This window comes from Bos indicus, chromosome 12 (assembly GCF_029378745.1).
Source record: "Bos indicus isolate NIAB-ARS_2022 breed Sahiwal x Tharparkar chromosome 12, NIAB-ARS_B.indTharparkar_mat_pri_1.0, whole genome shotgun sequence".
NCBI classification, from domain to species: Eukaryota; Metazoa; Chordata; class Mammalia; order Artiodactyla; family Bovidae; genus Bos; species Bos indicus.
The window spans coordinates 31,843,215-31,859,694 of NC_091771.1; the positions used below are offsets into that span (position 1 = coordinate 31,843,215).

The window sequence follows — 16,480 nt, forward strand, 5'->3', positions numbered from 1 at the left end:
GTCCCCTGCTTTGGTAGGTGGATTCTGTACCCCTGAGCCACCAGGGAGGCCCCAGACTATTCTTCTTGAGGCATAGCTACATCCTTTACAGCCTGGCTTGGTCTTCTCATGACTTCAGTCGACGTGCATATCACTCCATAGACTGGCTCTGACTCCTTCAAGTTCCACCCTTGTTTTCCATTACTCTTCTTAATACTATTCAGCTAACATAGCCTAGGTGTTTACTCAAATGAAGGAAGCTTAAATGATCAAGAAACTGAAAATATTAGAAGTCTATATACAATAAAAAGTGACCATAAATTAACCAATTCTATGTTGGAGAAGACTCTTGAGAGTCCCTTGGACTGCAAGGAGATCCAACCAGTCCATTCTAAAGATCAGCCCTGGGTGTTCTTTGGAAGGAATGATGCTAAAGCTGAAACTCCAGTACTTTGGCCACCTCATGCGAAGAGTTGAGTCATTGGAAAAGACTCTGATGCTAGGAGGGATTGGGGGCAGGAGGAGAAGGGGACGACTGAGGATGAGATGGCTGGATGGCATCACCAACTCGATGGACGTGAGTTTGAGTGAACTCCGGGAGATGGTGATGGACAGGGAGGCCTGGCGTGCTTCGATTCATGGGGTCGCAAAGAGTCGGACACGACTGAGTGACTGATCTGATCTGATCTGATGGTTTTTATTCAGTTAAGGATTCATACAAAGCTATAGTTACTCTGTTTTCTTTTATAGAGTACACATAGCACAAAAGTATAGTTTGTTTGTTTATTTACTTATTTATTTGGGTTTAAATTTTTAACAGATATTGGTGTCATTAACACATTGGCTTGTTAATAACTAAGACATTTGGTGTACATGATTATTTTAGTGCAGACAAGAAAAAATTTTACTATTATTTGCTGTGATGTTTTAAACTTTTAGTGTCTTTTCAATGTGAGAAAATAGCTGCACACATTTAAGTGCTTTCTTATAAATCACAATCTTTTTTAAAAAAATCCAAGATAATTGGTCTTGGTTTCTAGTATTAAGCTCTGTATTATCTTTTTTATGTAGAATAAATTGTACTCTTATGCAATATTCAGGATTGTATTAGGACCTAGTAGTTCCTAAACCACATCAAGCAACCATCCTAACTGTAGAAAAACTGAACTTTCGCCTTCCTGAAGCTGAAGGCGCTCCTTCTGGGTATTTTCCTGCTTCGATGTGAGATGGATTATCAGGGTGTCAGTGGCTTTTCTCAAAAGCAGTCTTGATTTCTTCCATAGTTCACGGTTCTCAGATGAGACATCTTTCTAAAACTCTTATAGTTCAGAGGTTTTTTTGAAGAACCAAGCACTCTTTAGTTGACAAAGCTGACCAAGGCAGCTCTAATAAATAAGCAACTCCATCCTGAGCTGTATCACAGTATAGCCTGGGATCAAAATAGGATTATTTTACTGTTTCCACAATTCACTTAATTGTTTCAAATCTGAGATTTCCCATCATTATCATTTCTGTTTGAAGATTAAGGTGGTGTGTCCTGAGTTTCTCCCCTACAAGGCTACTATTTTTCCTTTGTAGTTAAAAAGGATTGGGGGGAGATACAAATATTCTGTTTCTCCTCCGTTTTTCACCCCACTGATTCTGGCGTCCACTGGTGGAGCTTGCCTATAACCATTATTACTGTGATGTTTTCCTGATGATGAGCTTCTTTGCCCCTTGTTCCCTAACTGGAATTAGGGAGCAACTCCCTAACTTGTTCCTAACTGGAATCCTTCTGTGAGGAAGAGCTGTCTCTTCTCTCCGTGTTATTTATTTAATCAGTCTAGACTTATAGACACTTATTTTATTGCATGGATTATAGCCCCAAACTAACACTTTATTTGGGGGCTCAGATGTTTCCAGCTTTGGTCATTGGGAGCTACTTCAGCTTGGTTCCTGTGTCTTTTCAACATGTCCGCATAATTTTTGAAGCACACCCTTACTTTTTGGCACTACAGCATAGTTCAGGCTCATCTTGTATTTTTCCTGTGTTGGCGCTGGAACTAACCACTTCTCCAAGAAGCATTGGTTTCATGGAGAATAGTATTTAGAAACCAAGATCTGAGAGCTGAGTGTGCTTATTGCTCCTGAGCATTGTTGCTTCTAGGTTTTCTTGGCAGACACAGGTAGGATATACATGCTTGTATACTACCTGCCGCCCCCATCCATACACACTATATTTATCTCTTTATCATCTCTATCTATCTATGTATCACCATGAGTTCATGCTGATAACTGTGATTCAATTCAGCACCAAAGGGTTCATTCTACCTTTCTCTCTTTCCTCAGTTGTACTTCTCTCTCTGACAGTAAGACCCCTGGCTTTCATTATCTAAAATAATTTACTTTATTATCATTCAATAATAATATTCATTTCTGGTGTAAATGGCAGCCCACTCTAGTATTCTTGCCTGGAGAATCCCATGGACAGAGTCTGTAGCCTGGTGGACTACAGTCCGTGGGGTCGCAAAGAGTCGGACATGACTGAGGCGACTTAGCATGCACATGCTGGTGTGTCAGAGTTGCTTACCCACATCCCAGTGAGAAAAAGATTTAGCAACTAGAATACAGTGCGTGTGTGCTAAGTCTCTTCAGTCGTGTCCAACTCTTAGCGACGCTATGGACTGTAGCCCTCCAGGCTTCTCTGTCCATGGGATGCCCCTAGGCAAGAATATTGGAGTGGGTTGCCATGCTCTTTTCCAGGGGATCTTCCTGACCTGGGGATTGAACCCATGTCTCTAACATCTCCTGCATTGGCAGGAAGGCTCTTTACCACTAGAGCCACCCTGGGAAGCCCCTGGGAATACAGTACTTGTGTGCAATTCTTTTTGTCTTTAACCTCATACCATCCAAAGCATTCTTTTCCCAAGTTACTTAAGTTTGTTCCTTTCTTTCCCAATCCCTTCACTCTGATTATGTTAGTTATTTGTGATGCAGTTAAGTTCACTTGGTTTGCATTCCATTTTTAGTTCCCCCATATCCTGGTTGATGTTAATGATTTATTTTGTGAGTATCTGAAACAAGATTCTGGTCCTGAAAGCTAAAGCTATGTGATAAAAGACATACTCATAGAAATGTCATGCCTTCTTCATCCCTACTTCCAAGTTTCCTCCTTTCCCCATCTATCTCCTGTAGTGAGCCAGTCCCTTAAGGTTTTTATATTAGTCCTGTATTTCTTGTGCACAAATGAGCAGATACATGTGTATTGTCTTAGTCGCCTTCCTTGTTACCCAAAGGATAGCGTAACTGAAAGTAGAAACATTCTGAACCTAGCTTTCTTCACTTAGCATCTGCCTAGGAAATCACTGCAAATCAGTTCATGGAGCTTGTCCTCATCCTTCTCTATAACTGCATGTCCTCGATTGTGTGGATGGGCCATAATTTATTCCGTCACTCTGCTGTGTATGAGCACTTAAGTGCTTTCCTATGTGCAAGCACTTAGGTAGTTTCTAATATTTTGCAATTATAAATGATGTTCAGTCAATTGTTGGACATATAGTCCTCAAAATGGGATTGCTGGCTGAGAGGGTGAAGTGCATAATAGTTCTATTAGGTGTTGGTGAATTCCAGACCCGCCCCTAGAAGGGTGCACCAGTTTGCCTTCCTCCAGCAATGTATGAGAGTGGATATTTCCTTATAGCCTCACCAACAAAATTTTGCTAGTGTGATAGATAAGTGCTATCTCAATGTTGTTTTTTTCTGATCATATGTGTATTTGAACATTTTCTCATGTGCCTAAGAGCCATTCTTTATAACGTTTTTGTGAACTGTCTATTTATTTCTTTTTCCCTTTTCTCTATCGTGTTTTTGCTTCTGTGTCTCTCAATGTTTAAAAAAATTCTTTACCTACTAAGGGTATTAGCACTTTCTTTCCTTTATTTGTCATACGCATAGCAAATATTTTCTTCTGGCATGTCAGGATTTTGTTGTTGTTGTTCTTGGTTTACTTTATTCTGTGTTCATCTTTTAAGATCCAGCTCAGTTGCTGCACTCCACTGGAGCATCTCCACCCCCACTGTCCCCGCCTGGAAGTCACTTCTCCCTGCTCTGAAGGTCCAGAGCACTTAAATGCACCGTCCAAAGTAGTGGACTTCTGTTTATCAAGCACATCACATTTCACTTTGTTTTGTTATTTCTTCCTGTTGTTGTTCAGTTGCTCAGTTGTGTCTAACTCTTTGTGACCCCATGGACTGCAGCACACCAGGCTCCCCTATCCTTCATCATCTCCTGGAGTATGGTCAAACTTATGTTCATTGAGTCGGTGATGCTATCCAAACATCTCATCTTCTGCCGCCCTTTTCTGAATTTGGGGGTAGCACAATTCAACCTATAACAGTCTATAAAGCATTTTTAGAAATGCAGCCTAAAATTATCTGTCTTTTCCTTAGAGAATTATAACTAATATGAATTTTAGTCAGTGATATGTCCTCCATGGGTTATGATGCGCTTGGGTGTTGTATGCAGTATTTCAACATGTATGTATTTGGTAAAGTTTCCAGCTAAAAGGAAGAGTTATTAAACCTGCCCTTGTAGTAAATTCACGTTGTTTCATCGATGACGTAGGCATCAGAATCCCGGGAAGACCTGGCATGTGCGTTGAGGCCCGAGGGCACAGAGACCATCTATGAAGCGGCCACGGTGCAGGTGGACGTGTCTGCGTCCATCACACTGCAAGTACTGGTCTCCGCCCCAGGGAACACTTCCTGTCTCTGGGTCTTTAAACACAGATACCTAAACTGCCAGCCACACTTGGATTTACAAAACAGGTAAGCGGGAGCCAGGGCGGCAATGTGTAACCACAAGGATTTTTGGAGGAATACTTTCTTCCCATTAAAAAGAAAAAAAGGCATTCTTGCTTCATTTGGAGTTTCTTTTCAGACTGCTGTAAGACGTCCATTGTAACTCTTATCTCCAGTGAAATAAAGTGAACCAAAAAATTAGTTAGGGCATGGATTCATGACATTTTATAGCAGTCAAAATGCACAGGGTAAACAACACCAAAAGTGAGTCCTAATGTAAACTATGGACTTGAGTTAATATCAGTATTGGTTTATCACTTGTAGCAAATACACCACACGTATGCAAGATGTTAGTAATAGGAAAACTGGGGGTGGTGGGGGGGATGGGGAAGGGTGTGTTCGGGATCTCTGTGTTTATGCTGTTTTCCCATAAATGTAAAATTGTACTAAAAAATAAAGTCTATTAATTTAAAAAGTTATATAGACATATATGGTATATTTAGGGCCTAAATCCCATGGACGGTGGAGCCTGGTAGGCTGCAGTCCATGAGTTTGCACAGAGTCAGACACGATTGAGCGACTTCATTTTCACTTTTCACTTTCATGCATTGGAGAAGGAAATGGCAACCCACTCCAGTGTTCTTGCCTGGAGAATCCCAGGGACAGGGGAGCCTGGTGAGCTGACGTCTATGGGGTCACACAGAGTTGGACACGACTGAAGCGACTTAGCAGCAGCAACAGCAGAAGAAGAAGGGCTTCCCAGGTGGTACTAGTAAAGGTACCAGGTAAAGAATCCACCTGCCAATGCAGGAGACATAGGAGATGCAGGTTTGATCCCTGGGTTGGAAAGATCCCTTGGAGGAGGAAATCGCAAGCCACTCCAGTATTCTTCCCTGGGAAATCCCATGGACAGAGGAACCTGGCAGGCCACAGTCCATGGGGTTGGACATGACTGAGAGACTGAGCGGCCGGGGCCTAAGAACGTAGTGATAGCTGACAAAATGTAAAACAAATAGTGAAAAGATTGTTTGAGATTTTAAAGGTGGCTTGTTTTTCAAAAATTTTATTTACTTATTTTATTTTTGGCTCCATGGATCTTCATGGCTATGCATGGACTTTCTCTAGTTGCAGTGAGCGGGGGCTTCTCTCTCACTGTAGCGCAAGGGCCTCTCGTTGCGGTGGCTTCTCTTGCTGGATCACACAGGCTCTGGAGTGCGGGCTCAGTGGTTGTGGCGAATGGGCTCGGTTGCCTTACAGGATGTAGATTCTTCCCAGACCAGGGGTCAAACCCAAATCCCCTGCATCGGCAGGCAGATTATAAACCATTGGACCGCCAGGGAATTCCAATGGCTTGTGTTTTCATTGTATTTTGTCTTAAAGATAAAAAAATTAGAAAATTTCTCTTCCATTCTGGTTAAAGTAGCAAAGAGCTGACTAGTTAAAGTAGTGAGAAGCTTCTTTCTGGGAATTGCTTACCTGTTTTGTTTCCTAGTATGATGAGCAGAATTGCAATGTATAATATTATGAAACATTAGAAATTGACCTCTGTGTGGTGAGCATTGGTGTCAGGGTCCAGAAACACGTCTTAGATTGACAGCAAAGCCCTGACTCTAACCCTGTGCTGACTGCAGCCCGCTGCTGTCCACGACCAAGGAGGGTAGGAAGCAGGCGGCACGGGCCATTTGAATGCCCACTTACTAATTCTACACTGCTTTATTCTCTAATTCTTGGGTTGCTCTGGCATCCCAAAACTAGCAGAGGCATTGTCTTTCTAGAAGCAATGCAGAAAACGGCCCCTCAATGACCCAAAGAGAGCTCCATGCCACCTGCCTGGGACACGGGAGAACACCCATGATTGGCTTGTACCAAGGACTCTAATTTGTTTCTGTAAGGTCAGACCAACATTGAAGTAGTTTTCAGGCCAGTAGCTATAATTCTGAAGTCTGGTTCTAAACCTTAGAGCACATTCATTTTCCTTTCCTCTTTTGAGGCCATATTACTCACTTCTCTTTTTTTGCTTACGTTTACCTTGGGGTTAAAGTAAAGCACTCTGTTATTAAGCATTTTGCCTTAAAGAAATGTTCCAGTAATTTTATTAAAATCTAATACCACATGATGTTATCACTCTGTGTGTGCTACAAAGCATGTAAATGATCATTTTTCCCACACACCACAGAATTCCCGTAAAACAAAATGAAATCTCTTCTTAGAGACTAATATATATACATATATATTATAGATAGATAGATAGGTATATAGATATATAGATATGCATATATGAAATGCCACAACAGCTCTTAGCTTGAGACCAAAAGAAAAATAAAAAATTAGGGTTCTTTTTACTCTTCTGAAAGAGTGCCTTTTTTTGTTATAGGTCAGGCAGCCAAAGTCATAGGTCTTTTGTGGGTTAGTTAACCTAGTACCAAGACATTTTTAGCAACTTCTCCATAGCAAAGAGTTACAGAAATTAAGGGCTTCCCAGGCGGTACAGTGGTAAAGAATCGGCCTGCCAATACAGGAGACACAAGAGACACGGGTTCGATCCCTGGGTTGGGAAGATCCCCTGGAGAAGGCAATGGCAACCCACTCCAGTATTCTTTCCTGGAGAATCCCATGAACAAAGGAGCCTGGTGGCTACAGTCCGGGGGGTCACAGAATCAAGACACAACTGAGCACACACGTGCGTGCACACACACACACTCACACAGAAATTAAATCTGCTCTCAGACTCATAACCAGACAGATCTGATAACCATCTCAGAGTTTTGTATGAGATACCCAAGAGTTCACACATGGTACTAGGAATGTGAAGAGTTCAGAGAAAGAAAGCAAGCGTGTCAAAACACCTGCATGAGCAAAAAATACATATTTGTTGTTGTTTGGTCGCTAAGTTGTGTCCGACTCTTTGTGACCCTATGGACTGTAGCCCGCCAGGCTCCTCTGTCCATGGGGATTCTCCAGACAAGAATACTGGAGTGGGTTGTCATGCCCTCCTCCAGGGGATCTTCCTGACCCAGGGATTGAACCCACATCTCTTACATCCTCTGCATTGGCAGGCAGGTTCTTGACCACTAGTGCCACCTGGGAAACGAAGGCCCCTAGGCAGATTGATCTTTACCAAGTATCTGAAAACTTAGAAATACTCACATTGAGACATCTCTCTCCTTACATCCATGTGATGTATCAGTGTAATTATTATCTCATAGGAAAATGCTTTGTGTCTGATTTTACTTGAATTCTTCCCTCTGGACGGATAGGGCACAAAACGGACTATTCTTAGTCTCAGCACATCTTGCTTGTTCCATGATGTGGTTCTGCAAACGGGGCACCAAGGCATGTGACCAGGTGACTGGCAGACAAGCCTATGGAGGATGCTTTGTCGTTGGCAGGAATGCTGCCCTGCTACTAAGGAAGGCATCCCACCAAGTCTGTATGGTTTTGGCAGGAGTTTTTCCTCCAAGGGGCTTGGGTAGCATGAGGTGAAGGCGCTCACTCCCCAGGGAGGGACAGGATCAAGGTCAAGGTCAAACTAACAAGGCCCAAGCTGAGTGTTGGGCGCAGGATAGGAGCTTTGTTCTCCACGGAGATGAACCAGAGCTGCCCAACTGCCTTCTGACTCAGTGTGAAATTTGATGGTTTTTGTTTCACACGTTTTCCAGATTAACCAGTTCTCTTTCTTGTGTTTCAGAGGAGTTTTTTCCATGGTCATTTTGAAAATGACAGAAACCCAAGCTGGAGAATACCGACTTTTGATTCAGAGTGCAGCTACCAATTACACAGTATTGTTTACAGTGAGTCTAAGAAGTAAGTGCCATTTGCTCCTAGGTTTTCTCAATATTCTAAAGGGGTGGTTGGAATCTAAGAGCTCTTACCAGGTGCCCCAGACAGTTTAACCAGGTTTCCCTCGACATGTGGCTGAATTAATTGAACTCACTTCAACCTCCCCCATCACCTATTGAGACTCTGCTGTGACCCACAGACTGAGGGTGAGCGCTCTTCAGAACCTCTATTTTAGGGCTCCCCATTTTTTTTCACTGACGGACAGATGACAAGGAAGAAGTGAAAAGCATTTTGACCTTAGAGTCAGAAGACCTGAGTCCTTAGTTTGGATCTGATGTGACCGCTTTGGGCGGGTCACGGCATCTTCTCTGAGCCTCAGTGTTCTGATCTATAAAATGGGGTTACACAGACATATCTCACAGGATTGCACAAGCTTAGGCAATGAGAATGTCTGTGTCTGCTCTGTCCAGCAAGGTAGCCACTGGCCACAGGTGGCTGGTGAACATTTGAAATATAGCCAGTGTGACTGGGCACCAAAGTTGTCACTTTATTTCATCTTAATTGATTGAAAGTTGAATTTAAATAACCATACGGAGCTGCCAGCTGCTGTGTTCATTGCAATGCTCCCATTGCTATGCAGACCATCAGGAGCAAGGCAGAGGTTCTCACCCGGGGTGTTGGGGGGCCAGGGGAGGACGGGGACATAGCTGTGCAGTTAGCAAAACCACCTCTGGCATGTCTTCTGGCTTCTCCTTCTCTCCACCAAGTTCTGCCAGGCCTGGAGGTTGTGCAGACTCAGCCTTGTACCGCCCCCCCACCATGGTTTACCCCACATGACAAACGGGGCTAGAAGTGGTGCGTTCACATGGGTCCCGGTGCCTTTAGGGGCCAGGGCAGCACTCCAGAAGCTCTGGTTCATCCACTGTAAATCAGGCTCCCTGGCTGCACTTTGGTGTGACTTGCAGGGTGCAGTGCCTGTGTGTCCCGGCCCATAGCGGTGCGGGGCTCAACGACCGGAGGCTGAGCCTGGCCAGGTCTGCACTCCCAGCCTCCCTGCCCTGGGTCTTGCAGTCAGAGCTGCAAACAGCAGAGCCATTTAGATTCCCACAAGGCTCATCTGAACGGGGCTGGGGACACGGTGTTAGGCTCCAAAGTCAGCCTGTCAGGCAAAAGCCAGGCAAAGTCAAAATCCGTCAACGTTTGTTTTGAAAAGCCCGGCAATTACTCTGATATGTAAAGAGCCAGAGCCCTAGAAGGTCAAAAGTCAAGAGGTACCTCTCATTGCTCTTTGATTTTAGTCCTGTTCCTGACCCCTCCCTAGTCCTGCACCCCACTCTGTGAGACAGGAAGCCCTCAGGTTGGAAGAGAATGAGAGATTTTTTCCTCTCTCTTTCTTTCCCTCTGTTTTTTGCCAAGTGTTGAATTTGTATAAAGTAAATGTGTGTCTGCTGTCTTTATTATACTTAGGGCAACTTTTTTTCACTTAAGATTTACAATGTACAAATGAAAAGAAAAAGATTTACAATATAAAAATAGCACAACAATCATTCAAGTAAGTTGCAACTGTTTTTAACGGTGCTGCTGGGTGGTGGGATTCAAAAAAATCAGGTGGAGTAGACTTGGCAGAAGTCAACACGAAAAAGAGGAAAGGGTTTAGTGAACCACAAGTTCAGTATTAACCAACAGTATGTTATGGTTGCTAAAAAAGGAAATCTGAACCTTGGCAGCATTCACAAAAATGTAATGTCTGGGTTAAGAAAATTCATGGAAAATTACTATTTACAGTTCTACATTTTTGCAGATGAACAGTGACAAAACAGAGCCACCAGGATAGTGAAAATCTTGGAATTCCTTACGTTAGGAGAAGCTAAGGGAATTAAGAATGTTTAGCAAAGAAAAGGAAATATTTTGAGGAAAGCAGAAGATTGATTGCAGTGTAACGTAAAGGAAATTCTTCTGATGTGCATCAGGAAACCTGGGCTAACTAGTTAAAAACATCTTCAATGGCAGTGGTCTTCCTTAACCTCAGGATGGTTTTAAATATTGGAAAGATTTTCCCATGGAAGCAAAGCTTCACTTAAAAAAAAAAATTGCTCTAGAAGGTAGACTTGGGACCACTGGTCAGAAGCTACAGGAAGAGATAGTAAAAACTATGATACAATAGGAAAAGATGTTTGTAATTTACATAATCAACAAAGATTGAATAGTCATAATATGTAAAGAACTTCTATAAATCAATAAGAAAAAAAACTAGTAGAAAAGTAAAAGACACGAGTAGATATTTCACTATATAGTAAACATATTAAATTAATAGCTGAGACATGCAAATTAAGACCACAATGAAGGGCTTCCCTGGTGGCTCAGTGGATAAGAATCCACTAGCCAAGGCAGGAGACGTAGGTTCGGTCCCTGATCCGAGACGATGCCACATGCCTTGGGGCAGCTAAGCCTGTGCACCGCAACTAGTGAGCCTATGCCCTAGAGCTGAGGAGCCACAACAACTGAAGCCTGTATGTTCTAGAGCCTGTGCTCTGCAACAAGAGCAGCCACCGCAAGGAGAAGCCCATGCACCGGGACTGGACAGAAGGCCCCACTCGCTGAAACTAGAGAAAAGCCTGCTCAGCAACCAAGATCCAGCACAGCCAAAAATAAATAATAAAATAAATAAATTTTAAATTATCTTAAAAAAGACCACAATGAGATATGATTTTATACCCACCGGATGGTTGGAAACAAATCGTCATTATGCGTGGATCCACACCGTAGGGATCAGAAGTTGCACTCCGAGGTCTATTGTTAAAGGAATGTACACACCTGCCTTGGTAGAAATGCACAGGATGTTCATAGGACCACTGTTGGTGATTCAAACTACAAGAAACACCCAAATGTCCCCTACAAGAAAATGGAACAGTAGACTGTGATATATCCACCAGTGGAACACAAGGTAGTGGTAGCAAAATGAATTAAGCAGCAGTTCAGTTCAGTTCAGTCACTCAGGCATGTCTGATTCTGTGACTCCATGGACTGCAGCACACCAGGCTTCCCGGCCCATCACCAGCTCCCGGAGCTTACTCAAACTCGTGTCCATTGAGTCGGTGATGCCATCCAACCATCTCATCCTCTGTCGTCCCCTTCTCCTCCCGCTTTCAGTCTTTCCCAGCATCAGGGTCTTTTCAAATGAGTCAGTTCTTCACATCAGGTGGCCAAAGTTTTGGAATTTCAGCTTCAGCATCAGTCCTTCCAATGAATATTTAGGACTGATTTCCTTTAGGATGGACTGGTTGGATCTCCTGCAGTCCAAGGGACTCTCAAGAGTCTTCTCCAACACCACAGTTCAAAAGCATCAATTATTTGGTGCTCAGCTTTCTTTATAGTCCAGCTCTCACATCCATACATGACTACTGGAAAAGCCAAAGCTTTGACTAGATGGACCTTTGTTGGCAAAGGAAATGTCTCTGCTTTTTAATATGCTGTCTAGGTTGGTCATAGCTTTTCTTCCAAGGAGCAAGCATCTTTGAATTTCATGGTTGCAGTCACCATCTGCAGTGATTTTGGAGCCCAAGAAAATAAAGTCTCTCACTTTATTTTGTTTATTTGTCACTGTTTCCCCATCCATTTGCCATGCAGTGATGGGACCAGATTCCACAATCTTAGTTTTCTGAATGTTGAGTTTTAAGCCAATTTTTTCACTCTCCTCTTTCCCTTTCATCAAGAGTTTTGAATTAAGCATAGCTACATGCATACATAACCATGGATGAGTCTTAAAAATAAGTTTGGATAAATAACTGAAATTGTGAAGGACTGCATATTGAGTGATTGCACATGTTGAAGCCCAGAAACAAGCAAACAAACCAATATACTGTCTGGGGCCACCCATCTATGTGATACAGACATTTTTTAAAGTTTGAAAATGACAAACACAAAATTCAGGATAAAATTAACCTAGGGTTGAGACATGGAGAGAAACACAAAAGTAGATTCAATGGTATTTATGATTATTGCAATTATTAAGTAGAGCATGGATCCATAGATCTTCATTTTTATTTATTATGCTTCAAAATTTACTCTTTGTATATATTTGATATGCATATATATATATATAAAGTATTATAGTATTTTAAAAGAGTTGATTATAAGGAAGATTGAAATTTAGCGTTCTTTAAAAAAAAAAAAATGGTTCCAAACTGGAAGGATCTACTCTGGGAGGTCATGAACTCCTGTCGCTAAGGGTTCCAAGCAGAAGTAGAGATGATATGATAAGCACCGTGGGGAGAGGGAGGGGAAAATAGGAGGAAGGAGGAGGGGGGAGGTTCAATGTGAATAAGAGGCTAAAATAAACCTCTTAATTCTGTTTCAATTCTATCTCTGTTCGACTATATTTCTGCCTAGTTCTAGATAAAATTGTGGGCAGAAAGTGTTACTTGCTCAGTCGTGTCCGACTCTTTGTGACCCCATGGACTGTAGCCCGCCAGGTTCCTCTGTCTATGGGGATTCTCCAGGCAAGAATACTGGAGTGGGTTGCCATGCCCTTCTCCATGTGGGCAGAAAGCTGAGCCTCAAAACTAGATAAGTATGTGTTATAAACTTTATGTTATTTCTGCTCTTCTTTTTCCCATGCATATTGATATTTGTTTTTTTACCTGGCTTCCCTCTGCTAAACTTTAGTTGTCTTTGGATTCATGAAATAGCCAAAGACATTAGCTAAGAGAATAAATGCCAGTCAGCATTTCAGCCTGAGCTGAGTTTAATATATTAGTGAGGAGGGGCTATGTTATTATATATATTTGGAATGGAGTGGAAGATACTGCTAGAGTATAAGAGATTAACTTTTCTTGATGTAGAATTCTTCTTTTGAGGAGACAAAGTTATTGTTTTTTTTAATGTTTTTCATATGAAACATTTTTAATATTAAAACATGAATAATTTATAATGCTTTAGATACACTGCTTTACACATTAAGGAAACCTTACTTTAGAAAAATGGAAAATCAGGACGCCTTGGTCTGCATCTCAGAGAGTGTTCCAGAACCGACGGTGGAATGGGTGTTCTGCGATTCACAGAGTGACAGGTATGACGTGAGAACAGCTCTTGTGACTTTCTCTAATATAGTTGACATCATACTGTATATACAAGTTATCACCATGTTAACAAGAAACATGCCCTTTTAAAGCATGATTGGTGTGGACTTCCCAGGGGGGAAGTGGGGGGCGTGTCTTAGTGAGGGGGCCTTTGGAGCTCCCATTGGTCATGTCACTGACCTGTAGGACCCTCCCTGCATATCACAGGACATGAATTAGCATCCTTTAAGTTCAGGGTTGTTGACTCTCTAACTTAAAGTTACAGGGTTGTTGACTCTGTCGGGGGAAAAAGAAAGGTCCAGGGCTTCCCTGGTGGCCCAGTAGTAAAGAACCATCTGCCAATGTGGAAGAAACGGGTTCGATCCCTAATCAAGTAAGGTGGCTCAGGCACCACAATATTGACCTGTGCTCTAGGGCTTGGGCACCACAACTACTGAGCCCACATGCAGCAACTGGCAGAAGCCCGCACACCCTAGAGCCCATGCTCCGCAACACAAGAAGCCACCGCAATGAGAAGCTGGCGTACCCCAATTAGAGAGTAGCCCCCACTCACCACAACTACAGAGAACGCCCACACAGCAGCACAGATCCAGCACAGTCAAATTAATAAATAAAGTTATAACTGTTGTGTTTTTTTTAAAAAAAAGGTCCAGACTTTAAAGTTTTTTACTTTTTACTTTTATCTTATTTGGCTGCACTGGGTCTTAGTTGGGGCATTTGGGATCTAGTTCCCTGACCAGGGATGGATCCCTGGCCCCCTGAGTTGGATGCATGGAGTCTTAGTCACTGGGCCCCCAGGGAAGTCCCAGGTCCAGGTTTTAGTGTATAATCCCCTCTAGATAAAAAAAATCCCCTGTGAATGAATGTTTAATTTGTACTTATTCCATGTATTCTGGAAGAGCAGATATGATTGTTTGAAGATGTAGAATCTACCTGGGTCTGAACCTTTCTGTGCTTATACTTGTGTGGCCTTGAGTTACTTAACCCCTTGCCAGCTCATTAGAAGCGTGGGGCTGGTAGCGGTCTGTGAGGAAATGAATCGGTACACGTGAAACGCACAGAACAATTCCCGGTAGATAGTCAGTACCTTGTAAATGTGTTATACCTAAGTGTTCACAAAGTAAGGATTCATGCTGTTTGAACTAATTAAAATGTACTAAACAACTTTAATTGAAAAATGGGACTAAAGAGAAGGCGAAAAAAAAAATCAGGTTGCCAAATGATAAAACTGGGATTCCACATTTTGAAGGAAAAAGAGATTACCTATAGATATAAATGTAATGTGTGAACAGAGAAGAAAAAGATTAGAAAGCTACACACAGCAAAATAGTAACAGTTGGTCATCTCATGGTGGTAGGAATATGGACAAATTAAAATTCTTTCCTTTGGGTTTTTCTGGATTTTCCAAAATGTCTACAATAAGCAATTATTGTTGTCTTAAAGATTAATTATTATTGGGACTTCCCTGACAGTCCAGTGGTTTAGACTCTGATCTTCCAATGTAGGGGACTCAGGTTCCATCCTGGTCAGGGGACTAAGATTTCCCTTACCACTTGGCCAAACAAAATAAACAAATTATTGTAATTTAAAAAGAATTATTGTTGTCATTTTTAAAACTCAAGGAATAATACGTAAACAACAAAGAATATATTTGACTAAAGTGATAAAGAGGAGAAAAGTGATTGTACACAGAAGCTGTATATAGTCACAGAAAGCTGTGACTATTCCAAAAGCTGTACCTGCTTTGGGAAAGGTGATAGTTAGGGAGGTGGGAGAGGGCAGGGAGAAGTCCCTTCAGTCCCCGTGCGTGTGTGCTAAGTTGCTTCAGTCGTGACTCTTTGCGACCCCATGGACTGCAGCCCGACAGGCTCCTCTGTCCTTGGGGATTCTCCAGGCAAGGATACTGGAGTGGGTTCCCGTGCCCTCCAGGGGATTTTATCAAACCTGAGTGACCTGCACTGCAGGCAGATTCTTTAGCACTGAGCCACTGGGGAAGCCCAGATCCCCAGGTGGGGCTGGCTCCTCTCAGGTGACACCACCCTCTCCTCTGTGAGCTGTGGGGACCCTGGGCACTTCTGCAGCCCTGGCCTCTCTCCCTCTCACGGCTTGTCCTCTTCAGAGCTTCAAAGATCCTACACCTTGTTGCTGTATTAAAACCTAATTGTGCTTTTCCTTTTCTCCATTTTCTTCCCCACCCCTTTTCTGTCTTTTCTCGGTTCTTCCATTCGTTTTTTCTGTTTAACAACAACCAAGAGGTCACCAGACACGAAATCTTTTTTTAAATAAATTTTTATTGGAGTATAGTTGCTTTACTGTGTTGTATTAGTTTCTAGTGTGCAGCAAAATGAATCTGACATACATGTACAAGTACCCCCTCACTTATGGATTTCAGGTCACCTCTGAGCATTAAGTAGAGTTCCCTGAGCTATACAATATGTTCTCATTTGTTGTTGTTCAGTCGCTAAGTTGTGTTCAACTCTTTTGGGACCCCCATGGACTGTAGCCCGCCTGGCTACAGTCCTCTGTCTGTGGGATTTCCCGGGCGAGAATACTGGAGTGGGTCGCCATTCCCTTCTCCAGGGGATCTTCCCGAGCCAGAGACTGAACCCTTGTCTCCTGCACTTTCGGGCAGATTCTTTACCTCTGAGCCACCAGGGAAGCCCATGTTCTCATTAGTTATCTGTTTCATACATGCTGTTACCTATTTTACACATGCTGTTTTCTATTTTATACATACTATCAATAGTGTGTGTATGTCAATCCCAATCTTCCAGTTCCTCCCACCCCCCTTTCCCCTTTCGTATCCGTACTTTTCTCAAAACCTTTGGCACTCTTTTATTATGATTCTCTCCAGCATTATTCTAA

The 16,480-nt window shown here is 42.6% G+C and overlaps 1 protein-coding gene across 2 annotated transcripts in view; it reads left to right on the top strand.

Annotated features, from left to right (window-relative positions):
- The window catches only part of FLT3 (fms related receptor tyrosine kinase 3), a 70,100-nt gene that overhangs the window by 18,103 nt on the left and 35,517 nt on the right, over positions 1–16,480 (top strand). For both annotated transcript variants that reach the window (XM_070800245.1, XM_070800244.1), the window contains exons 3-5: positions 4,582–4,784; positions 8,446–8,561; positions 13,476–13,605. In XM_070800245.1, the coding sequence (XP_070656346.1) occupies positions 4,582–4,784; positions 8,446–8,561; positions 13,476–13,605 (449 nt within the window). The remainder of the gene's footprint in view (positions 1–4,581; positions 4,785–8,445; positions 8,562–13,475; positions 13,606–16,480) is intronic.